This window comes from Melanotaenia boesemani, chromosome 17 (assembly GCF_017639745.1).
Source record: "Melanotaenia boesemani isolate fMelBoe1 chromosome 17, fMelBoe1.pri, whole genome shotgun sequence".
NCBI lineage: Eukaryota > Metazoa > Chordata > Actinopteri > Atheriniformes > Melanotaeniidae > Melanotaenia > Melanotaenia boesemani.
In genome coordinates this window covers 20,819,973-20,846,492 of record NC_055698.1, presented here as the reverse complement: position 1 = coordinate 20,846,492, position 26,520 = coordinate 20,819,973, and the positions used below count along the sequence as shown (strand labels likewise).

The window sequence follows — 26,520 nt, the reverse complement described above, 5'->3', positions numbered from 1 at the left end:
CTGGGCATTATCTGTGGCTGCAGCTGGGTCATGCAACAGGACAATGATCACAAGCACAGCAGCAAATTTACAACAGAAAGGCCGAAAAAGAAAGGAATCAAGGTGTTGCAGTGGTCCAAACTCCAGACCTCAACCAAACTGAAATTCTGAGACAACACCCTGTGAGAGTGCTGCATAAATAAATGCTCACAAACCTCAATAAACTGAAGCTGTGATTTAAAGAAAAATTGGCCGAAAGTGTTCCACAAGGATGCGAAACTGAATGTCATACAGAAAATAATGTTTTCAGGCTATTGCAACTAAAAATGGCTCTACTGGCAGTTCTTACTTGGTTTTCCACACACTGCTTTTGCATTTTGTTTAAAGTTGTTGTTGAATAAATAATATTATAGTGCAATTCACATGCTGTTCACATTGCCTAATTTGAAGATGTGGTAGGTACCAGGTGACCTCTTTTTTAAAATTTTAAGTGGGAGTACTGATGGCATCCTCCTGGATGAATAGACACTTTTTTCGTTAGGCTATTTCTGTGTAAAACATGTTAAGTTACGAAATTAATAAAGCCTTCTTTTGTGCTTTCTAATTCTTTCCATTCTCTATCGCAAAGCGATTTAATATAGTTTTTTTAAAAAAAACTTTCCACACGTTCAGTTTTGGCTTCATTTTTGGCTTTTATTTAAGAAAAAACACCGTGTCCGTCTTCAGTGTTGATACTTCCACATGATCGTCTTTGTTTGGCTTCCCAAAATTACATAGTTGTCTGTAAAAAAAAAAAAAAAAAAGCAAAGCAAATACAAATATTTCTTGCTTTCCGAGCCGGTTGCTCAACAACATCAGAGGCCTGACTGGAAATGCATTTTCCAGCTGGTATCCAAATCTTTCACCACGCTGCCAGAGGTGGAGGGTTGCAGTTAGAATCAGGGGGGAAAGTCCCTCCCTACCATCGGCCTCTGCATTGGCTGCAGCAGCATCAGCTCCAGGCAAGCTGTCGGCCAATGAATGGAGGCGCAGATGCAAGCAGAGGAGACGATTTTACAAACCGGGACAGACACTTTCCGAGCAGAGAGTTTGCAACCAGAACCTGAACGTCTAATCTGCAAAACTCCATTTGCATCGAAATGGAGAGTAAAGTCACAGATTTCACTGGAAAATGGAAAATGAAGTCTTCGGAAAACTTCGAGGAGCTCTTGAGAGCGCTGGGTGAGTAAATTAACTTCAGGCTTTTGCTTGTAGATGCATTGTTTGATTATTTAGTTTGCTTAGTTTTGGTTTTGCGTCAAGTTTTCCCCTATTTTCTTAAACTATAACATGAACATGTTTCACAAGCAGAAATTATTTTGCTTAATGCAACATTGGTTTGTCCATCAATCATGCATCCATTGTTAAAATGCACAGATAGATAGATAGATAGATAGATAGATAGATAGATAGATAGATAGATAGATAGATAGATAGATAGATAGATAGAACTTTTGATTTGCCTGGGAATATAGTTTTTGTTAACCTTCATGACGCTGTTCACTGTCCAGGTTTATGTCCTCTTTGCAGGAGTAAGAGGTCAGGTTAGGACCTTTCAGAGGCATCCATTAAAAATCTGAAGACAAATAGCCCGAAGACAAATGTTAGATCAGGCTCATCTAAAGCAGGGTCCTCCTCATGCGGTTGTAATTACAGCCAGTGTAAACGGAACTAAGCCTTGACATGGGCCCCAGCAGCCAGCCAACTCTGTGACTGACTTTCCTTTACAGCCCGAGGCCTCCCTGACCCAATCTGTGTGTGTGAGTGTGGATATGTGGTGTGTGTGTGTTAACTCCGTTAGTACCGCAGCATGAGCAAATGGTCTGAGCTGAATCAGATGTGTGAGTTGTCTTGATCTCTGTGAAGCGAATCCAACTCACATGAATAATGGTGAAATTTAAGGGTCAACTGGCAGTCTACATGTACTTTGCTTCATATGGCTGCTGTGCGGTGCTTACACATCGATGCAGTCGATTTATTCAGTGAGTGTGACAGGTTTGCTATAGGTTAAAGGTGAGTAGAATTTTCTCTTTCTCTTTCTCAATTGCAAACCCATGAACAGGTCACTGAGTGGGGCCATCCAGGCATAAACCTGTTGGTAGCTAGAGGTTAGAGAGGGCAATGGATGGAGCTTTCGTTTGATGTGACTAAATGATGCTAAACAACTAAAAGAAGAACCAAAAGTACTCAAAATCAATAACAAAGAGACTAAATTAATATAAATTAAAAAACCCTCCTTTGCACATAGTCCAGGTCAGACAGCCTCTAAATGAATGCTGCAGCCATCTGTTTTCTTGCATCTCTAGTAGCTGCAGCCATTGTTCGATTGCTATGAATTCCAGCTCTTAAAAGTCTAAAGTCAATTTTACCAAATCAATAATTTCCTTTTTAAACATTTTCTTTGATTTTGGATGCATTTTCTGAACCTTGGTTCTTTAAGAGACCCTTTATCAGGCCTATTCAACCTGGTCCCTGAGGGGCCACTGTCCAGCAGGTTTTAGTTGTTTCCCTGCTCCAGCACATTTGATTCAAATTAAATGGATACAACAGCCTATCAAGTTCTTCACAATGACCCATTAATTTGAGTCAGGTGTGTTGGAGCAGGGATACATCTAAAACCTGCAGAACAGTGGGTCCTAAGGGACCAAGTTGAATAGACCTGCCCAATACCTTTGGTTTGCATCCATCTAAAATGCCTTAGCGATCCTCCGAATTAATCATTCCTTTGATACACAAGTGCTTCAAATAAAAGAAGAAACGCTGCTACACATTATGATACAGCTTCCACCATGTTTTACTGCTGTTTCTTTCTGTTATCCTGTTTGAACAGATTCTCCTATAACACTACAAAAAAGATGCCTGTGTTATGCTGCTGAACCCCCCTGAAGCGTAGTATTGCTCCATCAGCGTGTGCTCTCAAATAGCAAGCTAGCATTGAAGGATGAAAGGAGGATGGCTTCTGTCATTCCTTCACAATCAAGCATCAGTTCAGTTCTGCGACTGCCAGCTTAGAGGTGCATCAGCAACGTGCAACAAAAGTGCAACAGTCCCACAGCTTTTCAGATGGTTCTAGTTTGGTCTTTTACAGAATATTTCTCCTGAAAGACTGTTTTTTTTTTTTGTTTTGTTTTTTTCAAGCATTTGTACAGTATTTGTGTGCCTTTCTGTAAAGGTTTGAATCTACGAAACCCTTTGATTTGATGTGCAGGAAATGATAGTGGCAGTTCTGGTACTCAGCTGTAGTTTCACACAACTCTAGCGCCTACAATTATGTACTCGTACCTATTATAGGTTTTGTAAGGAGGATTGGATTTCAGCAAACCGAAAACCATAGAAAGAGGTATACTGCACATGGTTACTGCACAATGCATCAACCCAGAATGGGTCTGTACACCCTCTCTGATGATGACATTTATGTCATGTGTATCCTACCTTAGCTTCATAAACTTGTGTGCAAAGTGTGTTAGATTTTTTTTCCAGTAGTCTGCACCAACATTCACAAACATCCTTCACTGTATTTCTTAGTTGTATCATTTACTGGAAACATCTTTATGGTTTTATGACTTTAAAACATCTTGTTTGCATTTCTGATGGTACCAAAATGGGAAGTAAAACACTTTTCTCACTGCCCTGGAGCTTTCTGAAGTTTATGTTATTTGAAAGCATCTTTAATTTTTGCCCTTGTAACAAAAACAAAACAAAAAACAACAACTGAATACTTAAAATCAACTTTTAAAAAAAAAAAAAAAATTGAGCTATTAGGATTGGCAAACTTTATACCAGCCCCAGGGGAGGTTTGGGGTTAATTTTGGGGTAAAGAATGGCTGTAATGCTGTCTAAGTAAGTGGTTAGTCTAAGTTAGTGGTTTAAAGGGTCATAACCAGTTGTTAAGTGTTATGTATACCATTAAGCTGAAATCCTACAGGCGGTCGATAATTTTCTAAACCGTACCACTGACTTTAAATAAATCACAAGGATCATTTCACTGACCTTTTTCCTCAGCAAAGTTGTGCGCCAATGCTGCAGATGCTATTATTGGAAACTTAAGTTGCCAAAAAATAATTTTTTATAGCTGCAATCAAACTCAGAGGCCAGACAATAAGCAAACATTGCAAAACTATTACATGAATTGTTGTTATTACTATTTTAAAGCTTTTGTTGACTCAAATATCAGATGACATAATTTCAGTAAGCCTCAAGCGAGGAAAAAAAATCCAAACGTACTCTGCAAACTGCAGCAATACCACACAATGCTATTATATGTACAGTAAAGAAAGGTACAGAAGAATTCACAAATAGATTATCTACCACAATAACATGGAAAACCACTGGTATGCACATTTGTGATTATATTCATTTCATTCATTACAGACCACCTCACAGCTGCCAGTTTGATATCAGTTCTCTCTCTGTGTTGTCAGGTGTGAATGTGTTCCTGAGGAAGATTGCAGTGGCAGCAGCCTCCAGTCCAGCAGTGGAAATCACCCAGCAGGGAGAGAGTCTGTCCATTAAAACATCCACCAGCGTCCGCACCACCCATGTTTCCTTCACCGTGGGTCAGTCCTTCAATGAAGCCACAGTGGATGGACGGCCTTGCACGGTATGCATCCATTTGCTTCTCATAAAACATTCCTGTATAATGTTAGCACATGCCTACCAGAGTTTGGCCAAGGACAGCCTCACTAGTTTCTGCACAAAAGTAACATATGGAAATAATTTCAGTGAAACGCTGCGGTCAGCCTGGGTGATAATGCAGTGATCTGTTCTTAATTTCTTCATGCTGAATGAATGATGTACATATTTCCTAACAGGCCATAAAAATGTTCTGACATGCAATGATCAGCACTCTGAGCTCCGGTTACGACCAAACCCAAACGTCGCTAAAAACTTCAGTGTGTGAAGCACTTCTGTGGTGTAAATTATTCTTGTCATTTGAATTCCTGCAGAGTTTTCCTAAGTGGGAAACAGACAGAAAGATCAGCTGTGAACAGACTTTACAGAAAGGTGAGGGGCCTAAGACAGCATGGACCCGAGAACTGACTAATGATGGAGAACTCATACTGGTAATTATAATTTTCTGTACTTGACCAGTATACAGTCTTGTAGAAATTATGATTTGGAAATACATCAAACTTAAATATTTATCTATTTATGTTCAAATTTTATCAAGAATCTGATGTTCCTAGGGTCATGTGTTCCCTGGATGCCCCTCTTCACAAGATCCTTTATTAAAAGTTCACATGTATGTCCCAGAATCCTAGGAAATGTTTAATTATACTGTAGGATCACAGAAATTCAGATTTATTTGATGTCAATGCATGTGCATAACCCTTAAAGAAAAGACAGATGATTACAGAAGTTAGTTAAATTTATCTTCTGAGAAACAGAAAATGAGTTTTCAGCTGTTTTACACTCAACCCAGCAACCCGAACACTTTTCTGAATTATGACTGAGTAAATTGGTTATCTGGTTTCTTGTCTGTTTGTTTTCTGGTTGTCTTTCAGACAATGACTGCCGGGGATGTTGTCTGCACCAGAGTTTATGAGAGAGAGTGAGCTCAGCTCTGTCACTTATTACTTCGGTTTTGTGCTTTGTGCATGGTTTTCATTTATTCTCCCTGTTGTCCTTTGTCTTCATCTTCCTCTCTGCCAGAGCTCAAACATTGAACTGTGTTTAAAAAAATCATTGCCTTTAACATCAAAACTTACTTTTTATGTATGGTTTTCTTGTGTTACACATTCCTTATAAGTGCATCATTGTAGTGTCATTTTTAAATATGTTATTAAACTGTTTTATATGAATTACTGCTTGCTGATTCCTGTTTCCAGTTCTTATTCGTTAAGTTGCCTCCTCCCATTCCCTTGCCGTCTTTTTGCATATCACTTTACATTACTGTCTGCCATTCTTATTCTCCTGATTATTCCCCACCCTTTCCCTCTAAAGCTTTCCATTTGCAGTCCAGTACCTTATCCAAATGTGTACTCTCATCATAGCTCACTGCAATATGCAACTGATTAGTGTAAAAACTCCTGAAGACAGTTCATATTTTTTAAACTCTGCTTTGAGAAACGTTTGGCATAGACAAGGGGGGAAACAGGGAATGGAAAGGAAACTAAGTAAGGAAAGGCCATAAGAAAATTATTTCATAGTATCCAGAGAGGCTTCGCTTCTTATGTAGCAAGAATGTGCTCAATAAAATCTCCTTCACTCTATACTCTATGTTTTCCACACTGGTACAAAAATCTAACTAGAAACATGCTGGAAGCAAACAAAATATAGGACAAGACTTTGTGCAAACATTAAAGCTTTCAAATTGAAAGGTTGTAGAGTATTCATAGTCCCCAGAATCTGTATTATTACCAAATAAAACCTTACACTGCTTTTCAGTCTGAGACAAACTTCACCTTGCTGTGAAAAATAGACCTTTGGGATCTCAGACACTTCCTGAGTAGAGTAGTGATGGTTTTTCCAGATATTTACACCACATGCATACCAGCTCACCTCTGATGTGCTTCCCAGTTTATATACACGCAGTGCTGCGCAAGCACAGTGGTGAATGTTCTCAATAACATAATTGGCTTGATGTGCATGTGCCTTGAAGGAAGCTCTTTTTCTCATTTAACATTTGGCTCATGTAAGCCCACACCAGTGTTATAGTGGCATTTTTTCCAGGTATTCCAAGATAAATTTAGGGGTATGTGAGATGGCTAATGAGGCAGAAAAGAAGAAGATAAAAGCTCTCTTAAACAAAACTGTATAACTTAGACTTTGCTGTAATCATTAATGTTTGAGTAAAATATTGGTTAATTTAGCCTCTTTGAACCCGAACTGTTGTTCAAATTAAACCACCTAAGGAGTTTAGAAGGGGACGAGATGCTTTTTTTGTAAGACGTCATGAACTGGCAGGAAGTCACTGGCTTAATTTGTATTTGTTTTTCTATGTTTTTTTCAGTATGAACTTTGTGAAGTAAACAATAGCAGCTATCAAGTTGGTGTAAAGTGGTAAAAATGACTGAAATGTTGATTAGAAATATGGTATAAAGGTGACATTGTAAATACTGTTCACTCACCACAAACACTTATTCTATCTGCATGACTGAAAGACAGAGAAAATATGTCCAAGTGCTCACAAGCTCGATGTCTCATAGCCAGAAAGTATGTTTTCAATGGCTTCAAATGAAATCCATGTTATTGTGTAAGTACTCATCCCAACCACAGCACTTTAACTGCTCCCTAGAGGGGTAGGAAAGTTCCCTGATGTTTGCTCAATAAGAAAATTGGCACCATGCACACACCCACATGCATCCAAATGACCAAGATGCAAGATTCTGTCTTAGTGACCCTATTGACAAATGATTGTAAGCCTCACTGGAACAGTATAAAGCAGTCCCTCCTTAGGCGGGTCTTTTCCACACACAACTGTTATGCCAGTTCATTCCTCAGGCAGTGATGTAATTGAGCATTGCATTACTTGATTGGCTGAGGAGAAATGCTGCTGTTTTAGGACCACAGAGGCACCAGAGTCCGACGTTTGATTTGGGGCCATCTGGACTAATCATGACAGGGCCCACTAGAGGAAATGATTAGTCACAGGAGGCAGCTGACAAACACAGATGCTGCTAGCTGAGGACATAAAAGACAGATGAAGTCCACTATTAAGTTCATGTAAACAACACAAATTCACCATAAAGATACAAATAAATTTTGCCTTGCTGATCTAAAATATACCTCAGTGGTACTATCAGTAAGAAAATAATAAGTGTCAGTAAAAACTTCACTATTCTTTTTAATAGGTTTGTCTAAAGGATTTCAGAGAACAAGCGCTTTCATTTACTTATTGGCCACTGTGATCTCTTTTTCCTGTCGTAAAGCTACTTAGCTGCTCTCCTGTGACCCCTTAAGGTGGTCCTGACTGCCTCTGACATGCCAAAATCATTTATTTAGAAATTAAGCCTCAGTGAAGCCAACCTTTGCAGTTAGTGTTTTATTAATATATTTGAACAGATGCATAGATACTGTAGTTGATATATAAATATTTGAACAAAGATGTTAAGTAACAAGAAATATACATCATATTTACAAACAGGTCAAAGGTCATGCAATATGTGTGCTTAGGAGACGGTTGGTATGTTTGTAATAAAATCTCATGACTGTCCTTACCCATGTGACCCCATGTGACTTGTAGGAGAGGAGAATGAAAAAAAAGACCAGGGTGGATTTTGCTAGGGCAGAACAGCATGAAATGTGTATAAACTGGTGGAGCTGAAGATGTAATCCGGTCTGCTGCTACTCAGCCTGTGGCTGTGGGGTCATGTATGAAAAGTCCCTGCACACAAGTTGGGATCAAAGGCGATCCAACTTCCTAAAGACATTGCATTAAAGGTTCATAAAAACAACATGTGTATTAAATGTTAAAAAATATCTTTGATCATATTTTTGGTAACTATATGTGTAATTAATTAAATAAATGTACAAAGTGTTTTTATTACATAAATCATAGCTTTAAGGAAAGAGGTTCTAATTACAGTTTCATCCTGAGAATCACCCTCATCTGATATCAAAATGTCCAAGTGTGACATCTACTGGAAAAAGTGATAATTACCTTTTTGTTATTAACATTAGCACCTTAAATGCCCTCTAAACATGGAAACTGTTATACCCATGTGTTGCATCAGATCTTGATGGATTAAAGCAGCTGCACAGAAGCACCTTGTCACAGAGAAGTAAAAGCAGACATGTCAAAGGCTAAGATCTAAATCCTGCAGCACAGCTTTCATGATGTTGTCTGGAAACTCAACATGTTGATGTAGACTTGGTCAAAAATATTATCAGGGCAATGAAGCACATTTATGAAAATGTTAATAGGTCATATTACCAATACATTTTTAAAATCTTTGAAAAATATTTGTAATGATATGTCAGTGATTTCAATCTAATTGCATTCATTCGGGGTCATGGGAAGCTGGAGCCTTTTCCAGTAATTAGCAGGCGAGAGGCAGAATACACCCTGGACAGGTTGCCAGTCAAACGCAGGGCAAACCAACATAGAATGACAAACAATTGCGCATGCTTGCACTCACTCCTTGGGAGAATTCAGTGACCAATTAACCTAACATGCATGTCTTTGGACAGTGGTAATCTTATTTCTTTTCTGTTAATTTAACTGATTTCAGTGTGATATATTGTCAATAGATGAAATAAAAAATATTACCACCTCACATCTAACTTGTGCTTAATTCTACTTTAAGAGAATGTTAATAAAGCACTTTTGTGAATCTGATTTGACATTGAAAATGCAAATTCTCAGCATGCATATGATGTAATATAAGGTTAATTAGTGAAATGTTGCTCTCTTTGCCTCTCACTGACTGATATACTGACGGGTGTTTTATAATACCTGTTCAAAACAGACTTATGGCTGTTTGACAGGTTTTATATATTGGTCATATTTCTGTTTTATTTTGTGTGTGTGTGTTTGGATTGTGTGAAGTTAAAGTGAGGAGTGGCTTGCTATGCTAGCTAGAATAAAAACTATTTTATTTGCCTAGGAGGTTGAAATCAGTTAAACCAGAAAATCAAAAATGGAAGGCAGTAATGTACACTTGGATAAATACTAAACTAGAATGAATCAGTGAATGAATAGAAACATTTTATGCTAACTTTGTGATTTTCAAAGATGAAGAAGACAGTAAGCACTTCTTTAATGTTTAATAAAAAATAAACAAAACAAACAAACAAACAAAAACAAACAAACAAAAAACAACAAAAAAAAGCAACTTCCCGCCCTTGAGCTTGTCCACGTGACTGTGCTGCAGTAGAAGTCACATGACGCTACTTTGCTACTTACTTCCTGTTCTACTGACGTTTTCCAAAAGAAGAAAATAAGGGGGTCTGCTTTGCGACACGGTGACGTGACAAAATTGTTTAGCCTTGGGAGTAAGTTAAAAAAGAATATAAAAGAGTCGTGGCTTCAGCCATTCGCCTGTCTAAAGCTTAAATTTATTTAAACTGCGGAAAGATGAACACCGAAGAGGCATCTAGCTAGCTTGCTGGACAAACTGCACCGCCCGCTTTTTCCTTAAATAATAATAGTGTTAAATCTGATTTGTCAGAAGAGGATTTATTACTGCTTTTGTTTCGCTAACGTTTACATCAGCAGTAAGTGGTGGCTCCTTGACATTAGCTGCCACTGACATGTCAAAATACACCAGCTTTCCAGAGCCGATGGAAGACCAAAACCCTTTCCAGGTTGGTGGTTTGTGTAGAAAGATTGTGTGTGGTCTTTTGTGGCGTTCCTGATGGATGAAAAATGTCTGTGTAATATCAGGCATGTTGCTTCTCATCATGTGACATGCGTGTTATTCTACCCTCTTTGGTTTCTGCCTATTGTCTCTTTAATTATGGGGACATCATTACAGGCCATTCAGTTTGACCAACTGCAGACTGATGTGGCAGCAGACAAAATGGGATATATTATTGTGATAATTGAATAATTTTGTTTGTCTGGTAGGACCCTGCAGTGACTCAGCATAGCAGCAACACGGGATATGCTACACTGGACCTTTACAACCCGTTTGACAACACACCTGGGGTGAGCAGCATTTGGATTGCTTGTTTACATTTAACAAACAGAGGAAGAGGCTGCCAGAGTAGAAACGTGTTGCTTTGCCTACAGTAACTCCCTGTCGCATCCCCATGTTTGAAAAAAATGCTTAAAACAAGTCATTTGTATTTACCTTAGTTCACTGTTGCTGTGTGCACATATTTGGAGCCCTACCAACAGTTTAACTTGTTGCATTGATTTTTTTCCCCTTTCTTTATTGACCTTATATGCTGGTCTTTTAGGGTAGTGAAAACCTGAATAGCCATCAAAATTCACTTCACTTATTATTCAGTTTAAAATCATAGAGCAAATTAAATATTTATGCAGCTCAGCAGAGGCCTGAAAACTTCTAGATTAAATTTTGAAGGTGCACTCTTGTTTATAGTGTTTAATCAAAATAGATTACACAGCAAACTGTCAGTAACCTTTTAGCTGTTTCACACAGTGATGAATTAGGAGGATTTTAAAAAAGAAATTAAGCTAATTAAACCATTATTACGTGTCCAAATTGGCCTAGAAAACATCACTTTGGTGCCATAAAATTTCAAGTTCTTGTTGTTAGAAAATGGCTCTGGTTTAAGTTATGTAACATGTCATGAGAGTTTGGCTGCAAGGAAGAAGCTTGTGTCGCTGTCATATTTCCTGTCAGTGGAGGAAATTGCTGATCACTGCAGTAGCAGAAACTAAACTTGGTACTTTAAAAGGGATCGTGAGTGTTGGACCTCTACACTTCCAGCTTTGTGGACATATAATACCTTGAATGTGATAATGCACTTATTCACCTTCTAACTAATTCTATACCAAAGAAATATTTGCAAGAAAAAAGAAAATTGGCAATTATAACTGTATGCATAGTATTCAAATGAAACAGGAGGAATAGGAAGTTTTCTTCTGATAAGCTACATTTGCTTATTTCCCAGATTATAAGGGGGGGTCATTTTTATAAAATAAAATACAAAAGCCTATTACTAAGACATTGGAGACGTTAATACTCTTTTAATACACATTTGTAAATATTGTGATACTAATCTTTAAGGTTTGTATCTAACGTTAAAGTATTTTGAATGAATTAATGAATTTATTGTCGTTGCACAGCAATTATAACAATTACATCAATAATCATTGGCAGTGAAATTCTTAGATCCCAGGCTCTCCTAACAATGCTTTTGGTGCACATATAAGTTAAAAGTGGTCTAAGAATTTGAATTAAATATATTTAAGATGAATAACATAGTCAACCAAATGGTCAAATCTCTGGATTTTGTTGGATTTTGATTATGAGTTGGACTGGTTGATGTATCCCCATTTTTTCTTCTTTTTAAACTGTAAAACATTTTTCAGCCTCCACCACCATATGAAGCCGCTTCGCCCTCTACTCCAGCTGTGCCTGCACAGACGCCGCCCAGCAGAACAACTCCCACTGAGCCTCGCAACTATGGCTCCTATAACTCCCAGGTATTCCTGCTGCGTTGTGATGACTACCCATCTGTTTTTTTAATACAGTCACTCTAAGTGTTCTATCAATATAGTATCATAAATCAGCCCTTGAGTTCTCTTGTGTAGAGCTGGATCCTCCATTTAAATGATTTACCGATGCAAGCCTCCCAACGGATCTGCAGCTCCATTTCAGATATCGCCTAGTTTCAAATAATATTTTGAAAGCTCATGATACTAGGTGTTTTTACATAATCAATTTAACTTTTTGTTAAACAATTGCAGTCTTCTTTTTGAAAGCAGTTCTGAGACCTCATTTTCCTCCTGTTTCATGGTAAGCCGACCGTCAATGCAACCACAGCTGAGCTCCTGAGGAAGCAGGAAGAGCTGGAGAAGAAAGCCCAGGAGCTGGAGAGGAGAGAGCGGGAGCTCGAGTCACACAGCCTTGGACCTGGAGCCGGTAAGAGACAAAGAAGATGAAGGGAAATGGGAGTTGCTGTGGCTTTGGTAGCAGTAGTCAAGGAGAAATCTATGTGAATGCCGTTTATTTAGCCATCGTAGTTGCTTCTAGTCTCTTAATTTTTTTTTTTTTGGTCCCTTAAACAACACCTTGGGGTACATCCGTAGTAGAACAGCTGAAATGCTGGTGTCAGCAATGAATCACATGTGTTTATACTTAGAAACAGATATTGAGATATTGAATATCTGTCCTTCAGCTCGTCAGAATAACTGGCCTCCGCTACCTTCATTCTGCCCTGTGGGACCCTGCTTCTACCAGGACATCAATGTGGAGATCAGTCAACGCTTCCAGCGAACTGTCACCATTATGTACTACTTCTGGATGTGTGAGTTGCTGTACCTGCAACACCACTGTTAACATCTTAATGAAACAAGAGATATTTTGGAGTATTGGATGTTGGTTTATCTGACACTATTAAAGTAATACTAACTATACAACGACAACAACATATAATTAGATCAAATGGTTGCATAATTACAATTTATCTAAGTAAAAGATGTCCATATATCTCCAATTGTAACATATAGTAACAGATCTAAGAAGGGTAACATATAATAATGAACACATAAAATGGGAAATGTCAATTATCAGTGTTATATGTGGTGGGCAAAGTTCCTGTCATCTAACTTAGGATTTACAAGTTGAAGGCAATAAGAACCGAAAAATTCCTGTTTGTTTCTGCTGTACTGTCTGGTGGAGGAGCTTGAATGTTTGTACAAAGGCTCCTCTGACACTTCACTGCTAGATCTAGGGACTTAGGGGAGCGGTTACTTGGGGCATGTAGAGAAAAACAAATCAGTTTTGTTGAAAGAAAAACGGTTGTTAAGGACACTGGAGAAAAATAGATTGGTAGTCTGTTTTTAGATTCAGATGCACATTGATATAATACAAATTTTGTCATAATTTCAGAAGAACATTTTAATATTAATTTAGACTCAAAGTGAAAACAAAACTTTTGCTTTTGGTTTTTGCCCCCCAAAAAATACCAATAATCTATAATGATAAAACCACTGTCAAGTACAGTGAGTAGCAGTGACTACAACTCCCATACTTCACACAACAGGATACCCTTAAAGTCTCCCTCCCAGTGGGTGAGAACTGTCTGGCAGGTGGTTTTAATTTAATGGCTGCATAGTTTTGGTATATGAATGAAAAGTGCACCTGGACATCACTGACATAAGTATAACAACATGTCATGGCTCATAAGTTATATGCTTTTTATTTATTTTTTGCTGATTTTTTTCAGTTATCCATATGCCTTCCCCAGCCCAAATTGCAGAAAGCTCATTATTAGCACTGTCTATTAATTACGTTGTATTTTAGTTGCATATGACTCTTTAAAATATTATTACTAAAGTTTGAAACAGATGAAAAGTAAAAATAAAATAAAAAGGTTTGTTACCTTCTTGAGCCCTGACTCTGGACTGAAGGACAACTTAAAAAAAAGCCTATTTTAAACTCTGCAGCTGTCAAAGAAAAGTTAAAAATAGTGTCTTTGCACATCAACCAAAATTGGCCTATTTTTGTTGGGGTGAAGGGGAGTGTTTGGATTTAAAGTTCATCCCTTCACTGGCTGTCTCTTTTTGGGTAATCTCCTCCTACCAACGTCTAGTCTGCACTGGCACGCTTCTCTTCAACCTGATCTCCTCCCTGGCCATGTTCTGTATAGACAGCACTGGAGGTGTTGGCTTGGGCCTCGCCATCCTCTGGGCCCTCCTCTTCACCCCCTGCTCCTTTGTCTGTTGGTATCGGCCTGTGTACAAAGCCTTCAGGTGTGTATTATGAGCATCTTGTGTGTCTTTATCCTTGACTTGCTGATTAAAACGTATTGCTTTGACTGGTTTTGCTTTGGCTAGAGTGAAGTTGAATTAATTAGCTTTTTACCCTAATAATATTTCTTCTCACTTGTAGGAGTGACAGCTCCTTCAACTTCTTCGTCTTCTTCTTTGTTTTCTTTGCCCAAGTGTGTGTCTATGTTCTCATGACCATCGGCATCCCCGGATGGGGATTCAGGTATGACTGATGACCAAACCATTTGTTTTAGCTATTTGCTTTAAAGACCTGCATAGATAGAAAACAATCAGCATCCAATCTTGTTTATTTAACTCTCGTACTAGTACACTATGCAGTCAGTGTAAACCTTTGTAATGGTAGAAATGGCTTAAGTGTACCTAATGACACTACTAGCTCTACTGTATATGCTTTCTGTCCCAGTAAACCCTTGTTATAAACCCTGGAACATTAGATTTTATTGCAAAATATCTGCGGGTTGTATTCCCACAGGAGACAATAAGACAAACCTAAAATATGCATTTTAGTAGACTGCATCTAAAATTAATTCATTGTCAGTGTTGGATTCGCTCTCGCTGAAGTGGATTCTGCCCGAGGTTTTCTTTACTGTTTTTTCCCTTTCCGCTGTCTCCTGCTGCTCTGTGTATATTCAGGATGGGGGATTGAATTGAAGTCAAGATTTGATGCAATCCGTTATTTTCCTTAGCTGGGCTATTCGTTCTTATGAATTAGTGGGATTGGATCACAGAGAATTGGCTTGAATTGTCTGTAAAATGCACTGAAATTGTGAATTGGCAATATACAAATAAAGCTGCATTGTATTCAATTCAACTTATTTTAATAAGTTTCTAGGTGCAAATGATAATACTGTGACATTTTCCACATTATCGTGCTGAAATCTCTGTCACCTTCTTCTCTCAGTGGCTGGATTGTGAGCCTGTCTGCTCTGAAGCAAAATGTTGGTGTTGGTGTGATCATGATGATAAATGCCATCTTCTTTACTGCCCAGGCTGCTATGGGGGTTGTCATGCTGAAGAAGGTGAGTGCGTTTGTTTACGAGGAGTTCAAATTCATGTCAGTTCCAGAGCCGATGGAAGACCAAAGCCCTATGTCAGTCATGTAAGCCTTGTATGAGCATTAAAACTATATTAAAGTCATTAAATGCAACCACTTTGGGATGTGATATTTATATCGAGCGACCCTGATCTCGATATCTGCTGTGGAGCCAACCAGCTTAGATATGTAGCACTGTCAGACGGCGTATAGGCTAAGCTGTGCTCCAGTGTAATAAACAGCAAGGTCATGTTTGCTAACCAGAATCAAAATTTTGAACAAAACTTATTTCTCCTTGTTAGCAATTAATGCCCTGATTAATCCCTGTAGGCCCAAACAGGTTAATATTAATATGTCATGACACTTTTGCTTGATTAGAACTGATTTGTATTATTTTTTTATTTGCTGTGTGCATCAACTCAACTCTTTTTTTTTTTTTTGTCTTTTAATAAAAAGACATTTATACATGAGATTGGACTTAATTGGATATTTCAAATCATATTATTTGTTTGTTGATAATGTCCAATTGGACTCAAACTGGTTTGGGTGTTTTGTGCAAGCTCTACGTTTCCCATTGTGGATTTTTATCCAGATGTAACAGAGAAATCCAGTAATACCTGTACATTAATTACAAAATGTACAGCGATATAAAGCTGTCTGATTTGCCATCAGTTAAATTATCTCATTTTCCCCTCTTTGCTTGTATACTTGGACATTGACAGTAGTCCAATTAAATGTCCAATTGGCTCAACTGAAGTGTCCATGTAAACATACAGACTACAATAAGACTAAAGGATGGACTTAGCCTCTGGGTCTAAACTTGCTAGGTGGTAACTTGTAATGGTCTCCAAAAGATAAAATCATGCAGAAGTTTTTGGAATAATACATTTTTTGACACTGGTGGCCTTTTATTTGAAAAAATAAGAAGAAGAAGAAAAAAAAGGACAGGAATGGAGTCAGAGAGAGGATGACATTAAACTGGAACTCGTACCCTAACCAGCTGCATCAGGGAGCTAAAGCACCTGTATTTGGGGCACTTGCACAACCAGTAAAACTAAACTTGCAGCCAAAATGCAAAACTCTATGATAGTAGTTTATTTTAAAACTATTTTGTCACTCAAAACAGCTTTTTAAAATTGTGGTGTTTTATACTAGCTAACACAAGCTAAGTTAATGTCATTAATTTCATTAATTAATGTCATTCAAGGACAAGGATTACTTTGCAAACCCAGCACTCATTAGAAAACCTGATATACCTGAACAGTAGTTTTTAAATCATGTAGGCGAATATGAAGATTTTGTGTTAAAGTTGTCTCTCCATGGGAAGTACCCATTTCATCAATCTAATAAAAAAAAGAAAGAAAAGAAATGCTAATCAAATAATGATTATGAATATAGATTGTGCTTGTAATTACCACTTACACAAAACTATAAAATTAAATAATGGGTCACAATCTGCTGAGTCACATTTTCTCAAAAGTCAGAATCAAGCTATTATTATTATTGTTATTATTATTATTATTATGTTATTATTAATATTACTATAAAAAATTTTTGTTTGTTTGTTTTACATTTACTACCTGTTCAGTATAAAGACTCGCTGCTTTACCCTGGTGCTTCACCTTCTGTCAAACATTCGATAGATAAACAGCTCGAATAAAAGCCACAATATCAGGTTGTGGGTATCATTTTCACCCTTACAGTGTTCATAATATGATAATGAATTGCTGCACATATCAGGTGTCAATGTGCTCTGCTCTTCCCCCGCTCCAGATCCACAGTCTGTACAGGCAAACAGATGCCAGCTTTCAGAAGGCTCAGGCTGAGTTCGCCACCGGAGTCATGTCCAATCAGGCTGTACGCCAGGCAGCTGCCTCTGCTGCCCAGGGGGCCTTCACTGCACCTCGATAAGGGAGGAATGAATGGGGCTGGGAGAGTGAAGTGTGGAGGATGAGCTTGATGGAGAATCGGTTTGAGGGAGACAAGTTTATTTAATTACCTTCTGGGTGACTAAACTTAAGGACACATGCATGAGATAGATGTGAAGGTTGTATTTCTAAAGGTGTACAGGACAAGTTAGCAACATTGCCAAACCAAGTTAACAAATAAGAAAATTTGATTCTAGAAACCTTAAGATGGTGTGAAAGGTAAAAGGAAAAAAAGGAGGCTGTATTAAATATGATGCAGTCAAAGTATGAATGAATGCAGGGAAATTGCTATTTGCCAAATGTGGAAGGACAAACCAGAATTCTCCCCATCTTTACATGACATGGGGTGTGTTTATAAAGATTGATGACAAAGCAAAGTAAAAGAGTGGAACTGCACTCCAAAAAGTTGACACTGACATCTGATCTATAACTAAGCAGCTCAACTTCACTACTTTTTGTTGCTTAAGTGTAAACTAACACACTGTTTTGTTGTCATTAATGAGAATGCCTATATGCTGTATTGCCAAAACCTGTCAAACTGTAAAGATAAAGAACATGTACTATTTTGTTTTGGTTCTAACTGTTCTGTTGATGCTACTTGTGATTGTTCAGATTATGTCACTGTCTCGGTTTTAATAAAAATATTGTCATGCTTTCACAGTCTTATGCTTATCTGAATAGCATAGAAGGATTGTTTTTAAATGAAGTGTTATATTTTTTGTTAATTTGGGTAATCGTATCGCTTTTAAGTCTACTACAACAACATGAATTGTTGGTTGTATCAGTGGAATTGCGTTGCTAGGAAACTAGGTAGACGCTTGATGCTAAGCTAACTCGTTAAATCTATCATTTTGGGCTTTTTTTTCTTCTTTTTTTTTTTTTTTAAATCTGCGCCGTTTTAAATTAAGAGTACCCCCTAAAACTTTATTCCTTTGCGACACCTTACAAGCGTGAAGTAAACTATCATGGTGTCAACTTGCTGCCAGTTTTTAACTGGGTTTTTAACGCAACTTGATCTGCGTCCTCTAATATTTTCGGTTTGGTTTCCTGACTTGTCAAGCCTTTCTGGACCGCTCTGACAAGCGGCTGGGACATTTATGGGCTGCCACAGCGACGTCAGGGACTGCTCTTCACCGTGAAGATGGCGGAGGCTGCGGAAACGCCACACCACCGGTTTTATTGTCACTGCTGTAAATGTGAGACAAACCCCAAACTCCCGGTGAGTCTCTTTGGAGTGTTTAAAGTTGCACACGTGTTGGCCGGGAGTTATCCATGACCCCATATAAAGAGGAATTAATATTTTCATAGAGCTGTCCTCTGTGAAAATGTACAGTTAGCTTATTCTTTTAACTCCGATATTAACCGAAATCTATAAAACACTCAGGGCTAGCAACTGCCAATAGGAGGTTGTTCGTGTGCGCACAGCATGCTCTAAACTCTTAGATTAGAGTGAGCGAGTACAATCTCGCAATTCACGTTGCCATATTTAGAAACGCGACTGCTGGCGACTGTGTCCAGTTGTCCACTGTCAACTGCGCGTGAGAGACGGAAAAGGGGCTGAGTGTCACCTCATGCAGGACTTGATACAAACCACTGAACATCAGATGAACGCTGTTCACCTGTTTGGTTCAGGTAATTTGTTCTCTTTATTCCCAGTTGAAAGATTAAAACGTTGATTTTTTTTTTTTTGGCTGGGAGTTGTTTTCAACATTGAAATCAGAAAAAGCAGAAACTGAAACATTTGCTGCGCGGCTCATATTCACAACACAGATACACACTGATATTTTCATGACAAAATTCGTTATCCTCTATTATGTTGACCAAACTTTAATTGTCAATATATTTGTGTTTGTGCTTTGGAATATCAAATTATTAGCTGTTAAATTGCTGATTTACATATTGAAGTTGAAAATCATTACAATAGCAGCCAGAATGGTTAAAACCACACAGTGGGATGTCCAAGAAAATTTGAATGGAGTAGCCAAGATAAGACACAAATTAGTAATATCATCATTGTTAACGTTAATTACAATGAGTGTGTGAATACAGGGCATCTTGGGTGTCTGGTAACCCTTAAATAATAGCTGTGAACCCTTTCCAATGTCATAAACAAACAAGGTTTATTTAAACAAGGTTTATGAACCTTGTTTATAGTTTTATTTTTGACATAATTTCTAATGACATCAAACATAGCCTAGCTCTTAGATGTCAAGTGTAACAATACAGGCCAGGTACACAGAATGACAGAAAGACAGGGAGTTAGATTTAAATAAATGCCTGTTAACTGATTTGCTTGCTGTGTTTCTGTGCTTCAGTTGCTCACTTAAATATTTGTTTATTTCCCAGCTTCACTAGGGCTTGATGCATTATCAAGTAAATGAAATTTATGGAAGATCTTTCAAGATGAATACAGGGCCTTAAAAGCAGCAGATGAAATCCCATAGCTATTAAATGTGATCAGATATTTAGCATTGTATTGAAGATAATTTTTTTATCCTCCTTAAGGATTTAGTCTGCTCCCAATGTGAGTCTAGCTTCATTGAAGAGGTGACAGAAGATTCCAGGTACAGCTAAGTGTTGGTGTTTTAATGTAACCTACTGTCCTTTTCTATTGTGAGTAAAAATGGTGAGTTTTCTCATTCGACATTTTTAAAGCATGCAGTATATGTAAGTATAAACAAAATAGTTTCTGTACACTTGAAAGTAATTTAATGTGTGAAGCTTTTTTTATTAAAGTTGTGTTTTAGTTTATATCTAACTAATCTATCTATTGCCCTATATTTTGGTTGTCTAGCCTTCTGCAAAACACCCCACAATCGGTTGCCAGTGACGATTCAAACTCCTTAATCTCAGAAGTATGTCCTAACAAGAGGCATTTTAATAAGGACAGTCCTCTGTCTCTAAGGTTTTGTTTGACACTTCTTCTGTCTCTCTCCAAGTTATGGCAGCTAGTGTTCATGGAGCGCTCTGCTCTGCTCTCGCATCCACCCTCCTCCATGCCAAACCCTGAGGACAGTGAGCAGGTATCTACAAGTCCCTCTTCAGAGTCATTGGATGCCACTGGGGCCGGAGAACATGAGTCACCACCGCAGCCTGGACAAGACAGGTCATCCAGGCCTGAACAAAGGCCAGCAGTGGAAGGGTGTGTGTGGACATAGTACCCAGAAACATCAGTGTCACAGTTTTGTATTAGCACTGTTTGTCTCTCTCTGTCAAGTCATCACCACAGAACCAGCACATGATAGAAAAAAAAGTTATTAAATCTATACATTTTTTTTTTACTAATTCCAATTCATTTTTATGCATAATTAATTGAATCTGTTGAAACTACAGTAAAGTCTATTGAAAGCACTCTAAATCGGATATGTGTGCTGTTTGTTTTTGCTCTTTCAAGGATCGTACAGCAGTTCTTGGCTGGCCTGTTTGCCAACAATGGAAACCCTGGTGGTGCACCAGCTGCACTGTTAGTGCTTTCTTGGATTTTCATTTCAGATCATTTGCTTTTGATTTCATTCTGATGATGTGTAGAAACCACCCCTCTTGTTTTCTGCTCTCTTTCACGTTGACTTCTAGCTCTAGCATGCTACAGTTGTACTCAAGCCCAGGAGATTATGCATGGGGTCAGGGAGGTCTCGATGCAGTCATCACGGAGGTCAGTGGTACCACAGCTATCATGAACTACTGTGATATCAAAAGTCTTGACACCCACATGTCTTTGTGTTCACCACCAAAGCTGTTTATTATACATGCATTTATAAAACACTGATACATCTTCACCTACTCAATCAGCTATTAGGACAGCTGGAGAGCACAGGTCCGCCCCCAGCTGAAAAAGAGATGATTTCATCCCTGCCAGCAGTTTGCATCTCTCAAGAGCAGACAGGTGAGAATTCTGCTGCACCGTGTGATTACTTCAGTACGGAAGATGTTTGGTTTTTAAGATTTAGCCTAATTTGAATGTTCATTGATAGTTTACATCCTTTTAATGATGTCCTTCAGCTTTCTAAAATCGTTTCTCCACCTACTTTCCATCTTTGATAGTCTATCTTTCAGTCTCTTGCTCTACCTTTTCACCCCATATTTATTTTTTCCTTCCCTCTTTCTATTTTCCATTTCCCTCATCTATCATTCATGTCATGCTTCCCACTGTCCCACTTTTTTCCTACTTTTCTTTTTCTCCTTTATTCCTATTCCTTTTTTCTTCCCTTCCTCTCTATTGTCATCTCTTTTTGTACTGATCTCCCCACAACTTTCTTCCCACCTCCTATTTTTCCTTTACATTATTATTTACCTCCTCCTATCTATCATTTCCATATCTGCCTCAATACTTTCAGCTTGTATTTCCATTCTCCTATATTTAATTTCCTCTCCCTCTATCATTCCTTTGATCTTTCTACTTCCTCTTTATCGTTCCTTCCCTCTTTAGTGTCTTTCTTTTCCTTGACTTTGATGAAGACTACTTCTAAAATAACTGCCACACTTCATGAAAGTGCAAACTAGATACACACAGATAAAAGATACTCAAATGGGCTCTCTGTATTTTTTTTATATATATGTTCAATCACTCACTCATACTTCCTGTTTCTTTTAATATCTCCCAGACTGCAGACTAGAGTGTCCAGTTTGTAGGGAGGAGTATTCATTAGGAGAATCTGTCAGGAAGCTTCCCTGCCTCCATTACTTCCACAGTGAATGTATAGTGCCTTGGCTGGAGCTGGTAAGGATGAGGACTGGATGTGATCTGAAGATCTGTTTGAAATATAAGAGGATTTTTTTAACCCCTCATTTAGATGTAGAAACTTTTCTGTTCTTAAAAAAATGTACCTATTGATTGTCAGTTGTAATGTTTGTGTGCTGATTAAAATGTTTTTTCTCCTCTCGCAGCATGATACTTGCCCAGTGTGCCGCAAAAGTCTTAACGGCATTGACAACAGCCTTCCACCCACACTGGAGTCCCCAGAAGTGCACTCCGTCAGGCAAGAGCAACAGGAGAGGCAGGCGATCTGAGAAACGAGCCGACAACTCTACCTCTTTTACCATATTCAAAAAGAAAAGAGACAAGCTTCTCGCGCTTTTAAATAAAATACATACGTTCAAGTCGACACTTGCAGCTTCAGCTCTCAAGCGACTTGTGCATCTCTGCTAAGGACATTTATGTTTTCTACTAAAGCATTACCACTGTTTTATGACGCAGCACCTGCGGGTGGATCTGGCAATTTGCTGACAAGATGCAGAGGTCATGTGTCCTTCTCGCTATGCTTCCCTCTCAGGTTGTTTCCTTAATGACAGACTTTGATGTCATAAACTACAGCCACTGAAGTGTCAGTTACTGTCAAGACAACAGAATCTTACAGAGTTATGGAGAAACATCTTTTCCATTATTGTCTTGGTAAGTGGGTTACGCAGCGTTTTTGTTGACCTTCTACCAGCGTAAAGCTGCTAATAAAGCTTAACCCTGTGACCCTTCTTTCTCTGGATATTCTTCTGTTTTACCAATAATGTGATAAACAGAGGATAGTCTGTTCAGTAATCAGTTAGGTTAACATTGTAGTTATATTTAATTTCAATGCATTATGTGGTAAAACTGGGGAAAACGGTTAAATTAATCCAAAAATACCACATTAGAGCTTTTTTAACAACATCTGAGTATTTCTTTTTATAACCAAAGTTAATATTTTCTCCCCTCCAGTCATGAGAAGCCAGACATTCCCCTTCAGCTGTTTGGAGGCCTTCATCACACCCTAAAAAAACCCTATGGCTTAGATCTTTTATTAATCAATAAAGATTACTGTTTGGAGGTCTCAAATGAAGTCTTGTTTAATCATTTTTAGTGCAAATGAAAGAGATGCATTTTGCCAATTCAGATCTTTAATTGTTTAAATCTAAACAGCCTTTTAAAAACATGTTAGCACAAACATGTTGGGCAGCTACTCTTTTTTTCTGGTGCTGTATTTTGAAGATGTATTAAAGTGTTTTTAAATTCCTTATTATGGAACTATAATCTAATTAAGTTTTTTATGTATTCAGGCTGGTTTTCAGTCCTATATCTTTGAAAAATCTGATAAGGTTATTCCAGTTACATGTAGCCTAATCATCTATACACTTACTGCCAATTTCTGCGAATTAATTATTTATCAGTCCATCGTAAAAAAAATGTTGCTGTTTAGGTTACCTCGATTAGTCAGTCAACTAATAGCTTAAGCTCTAACAGAAGGAATGAAGTACAATGGTTTATTTATAGGCTATAGAGCTCCGTTCCCTTCTCCTGCCTGCACTGTTTATATACTGTCATGCTATGTTGACCCTCTGTGGCCGCGCACCAGGCACCGCGAGTCTGACAGTTGAGTGTTGCATACCATCAAACACACCCTGAACCAGCCCGAAAGTCAGCTCCCCGCGGTAACCGAAAATAGCGAAATAATGAGGCACAGACATTTTTGTCAGTGACCAGGGACCGCAGGAACCGTTCACAACCGTCATTTCCACTCCTCTCCTTTCCTCACTTCTCCTCTTCTCTCCCCCTCCGCCCTCTTCACTCCCTCCTCCCTCCTCTGTGGGACTGAGAATGCCCGTGTTGTACTGACACAGTAGCGATACGGGCAGAGCAGACATGGAGGCCCGATTAACGAGAGAGGCCCGTGCTGACACATCCAGGCCCAGCTAACGGCGAGTCGTTGGGGATTTCAGAGCATCTCGGGATATTTTACGGATACTAGTTGCTGTAAGGAAAGAGGAATTTTCACAACGAGGAAGAAGAAATAGGGGGAGATCCATTTCGGGTCTCTGTTGATTCAACGCAGCCGCCATTTTGTTGACAGTTAGTGTTTTTTTAATAACCTACACGGTGCTACATCTGTTATTTTTCTGCCACTGGAATATATTTTCGCCACAATTTTTACATGTGTTTTCTAGTCGATTAAATTGTGCGTTTGCCTGTGAAACTACGTTGGAACATTTTATGGTTTAGCTCACTTGCTAGTGCATCGTTAGCCGTCGTAGCCGAGATGTAGTAACACGAGTGCCAACGAGAATGTGACGGGGATGCAAGATTATGTACATCACTTGTCCTGAGTTGTCGTTTTCTTTTAGTTTGTACAAATTGGTTGGAAGATGTAAGCGTTTAGTTATTATTTTTTCTTTGTAAACAATGTAAGTATATGGTATGTTCAGTTAAAAAAAGAGGCTTAATCGTCCTTAAACAGACTGCTGATAGATGGCTAGTTAGCTCCTGCCAGTGCCATTGATACATATTGTAGCACTATCTGTCTTGTTATTGGATAGGTAGCAGTTACTATTGTTATTAAATAAACACAAACATTTCTTCATGTAAGAATTATATGTATGAAATTTACTATTTATCTGCTACAACCCTAAGTATTATGGAACAAATTTTATTTTTTGGAGGGGGGTTTGGATGCATGTTTGCTCTGAGCTTCCACCATTGCAACTTTATGGTTTTGAACGGCGGGCAAGGTTAGCAATAAATTCTTGTAGGTCGTCAAGAGCTGCGTGCTTGGATACCAGTTGGAAATTTGTGGCAAGATTTTTACTCATTAGATCGGATTTTGCACGGATAACAACACTAACATTCCCAAGTAGTAGCTTGAACACGAGTATTTTAAAAGTCTCCCTAGCTGTAGCTTTTGGCACATGGTTTAGATTTGGATATTGAAAGCAGCAACGATCTAATTAAAATCTGTCCGTGTTTGGATTTTGGTATTTCAGCTCTTGGAAGATTAAAAAAAAAGATATGTGGCCACCACGTTGATACACATCAAGGCAGGACACAGAGCCAAATAATGTGATCACTGTTTCTGGACAATTTCAGAGGTGAGTGAAATTGATGCATCTTTTATTAGTTCTTGCTATTGACATTCAATCTCTACAGCGACTGCTCCCTGGTCCAGTTTTGCAACCTCAGTGTCTAACATGCTGGCTACTCATGAGTGAATGTTTTTGAATGCATTTCTCAAATCAAAATCTGCGAAGAGTGCTTTGAATCAGTGCAATCTTATGTGTCCGAGGCAGGGTTTTCATAAGATTACGTTTTGACATATTCTTATGAATATGTTTAAACGGTAAAGTAGCTGCTTTTAAAATGAAGGGTGATCAGTCCTCAGGTATTCTCACGATGGACAGTGTTGATTGTATAGGAAAGTGAATGCAGATAATGCTATTTGTCTCGTTCAGTCCTTCCCTGGTGGTCAGTCACATTCTTTGGATAACACACAGAAAACTACAGTTATTTCAAACTTAATACACAAATGTTGCGCGCTACATTTTGAGTTCTTAACCCATAACAAGCTGCAACAAAAAGTGTTTGCATGCTGCAGGTCTTGACTGACACCTGTCATTTTGTTGCGCTTTATTGCAGCCTCTAGTAAAACTGTTATATCTTCGGGTTATAAACATTATAACCGCTTATTTTCTTTAAGTTTTGTTATGGTTATGTAGCGCTTCGGTTGTTAGACGATACAAACCAGTGGTAGTAGTGAAGGAATTTAGCTTGTTTCCCCCTCCTAAGCACGGCCCTGCGCTAATACCGATGCAGTAAAAAGCCCTGGAAATGACAGGGAGCTCTAGGGGCAGACGCCAGCCCTCCTGTGAATGAGGTGGGGGTGGGTGGGTTGGATACGATTGCTGTGGCCAAAGGGAAATCAGCAGTTATGAACAACGTGTGCAAAAGTGAGGAGGGAGTGAAAGCAGGGAGGTTAGGAGTAAGGGGAGGAAAGAAATGGGAGGGGGCGCGGGAAGTTGTTTACTACGTTCCTCCATGCTCTTGTTTTTTTTTTTATTTTTTTGGTGGCCTGATATTGATCATGGATTCCTTGGTATTTTGTTATTACAATGTATTTCAGATTTCTCCTCTCTCACTCTCTCGCTGTGTTTATGTAGATAGATAGATAGATATTTGAATCCATGGTTATTGTTTTGAAAGATAAAACAAACAGCTGACAAGCTGACATGTCAATTTTTAAAACCATGAGTGTAGTTATTGTACAATCCTGCCGTATGTACCTCTATGCCAGATTTGAAAAATGATACGCCTTAGTGTTAAGACATGTCATTGTCAAATTAAACAGCAATCCAGTCTAGTAACAGATTATTAACACTGGAAGAAATGCCAGGAAGTGACCTGGCTTAGCTTATTAAATGTCCAAGAAATGTCTTAT

The 26,520-nt window shown here is 38.4% G+C and overlaps 4 protein-coding genes across 7 annotated transcripts in view; all 4 read left to right on the top strand.

Moving 5' to 3' along the window:
- The first annotated feature begins 863 nt into the window (after positions 1-863).
- On the top strand, positions 864-5,810 carry crabp2b (cellular retinoic acid binding protein 2, b). The gene is made up of 4 exons (XM_042012404.1): positions 864-1,200; positions 4,440-4,618; positions 4,965-5,081; positions 5,523-5,810. The coding sequence occupies exons 1-4, from the start codon at positions 1,119-1,121 to the stop codon at positions 5,571-5,573; spliced, it is 429 nt and encodes a 142-aa protein (XP_041868338.1). The 5' UTR covers positions 864-1,118; the 3' UTR covers positions 5,574-5,810.
- Positions 5,811-9,845: 4,035 nt separating this feature from the next.
- On the top strand, positions 9,846-18,001 carry scamp3 (secretory carrier membrane protein 3). Its single transcript, XM_041967144.1, has 9 exons — positions 9,846-10,266; positions 10,529-10,609; positions 11,963-12,076; positions 12,395-12,515; positions 12,772-12,900; positions 14,188-14,347; positions 14,487-14,588; positions 15,288-15,405; positions 17,193-18,001. The coding sequence occupies exons 1-9, from the start codon at positions 10,213-10,215 to the stop codon at positions 17,328-17,330; spliced, it is 1,017 nt and encodes a 338-aa protein (XP_041823078.1). The 5' UTR covers positions 9,846-10,212; the 3' UTR covers positions 17,331-18,001.
- Positions 18,002-18,237: 236 nt separating this feature from the next.
- Positions 18,238-23,237, top strand: rnf115b (ring finger protein 115b). 2 transcript variants are annotated; one of them, XR_006013517.1, is made up of 10 exons: positions 18,238-18,566; positions 19,853-19,911; positions 20,142-20,202; positions 20,287-20,489; positions 20,742-20,810; positions 20,921-20,999; positions 21,137-21,230; positions 21,949-22,064; positions 22,232-22,736; positions 23,037-23,237. XR_006013517.1 is itself a non-coding variant. In XM_042012493.1 (9 exons), the coding sequence occupies exons 1-9, from the start codon at positions 18,489-18,491 to the stop codon at positions 22,352-22,354; spliced, it is 882 nt and encodes a 293-aa protein (XP_041868427.1). In that variant the 5' UTR covers positions 18,238-18,488; the 3' UTR covers positions 22,355-23,017. The 2 variants fall into 2 exon arrangements, 1 of the variants encoding a protein (XP_041868427.1); XM_042012493.1 differs by lacking the exon at positions 23,037-23,237 and having other exon boundaries at positions 22,232-23,017.
- Positions 23,238-23,927: 690 nt separating this feature from the next.
- ash1l (ash1 (absent, small, or homeotic)-like (Drosophila)) overlaps positions 23,928-26,520 on the top strand; it is a 35,259-nt gene continuing 32,666 nt past the window's right edge. For 2 of the 3 annotated variants that reach the window (XM_042011406.1, XM_042011404.1), the window contains exons 1-2: positions 23,931-24,164; positions 25,073-25,177. The gene's annotated coding sequence lies outside the window, so the exon portion shown is untranslated. Of the gene's footprint in view, positions 24,165-25,072; positions 25,178-26,520 lie in introns of all 3 variants that reach the window. The other variant, XM_042011405.1, reaches the window with a different exon arrangement.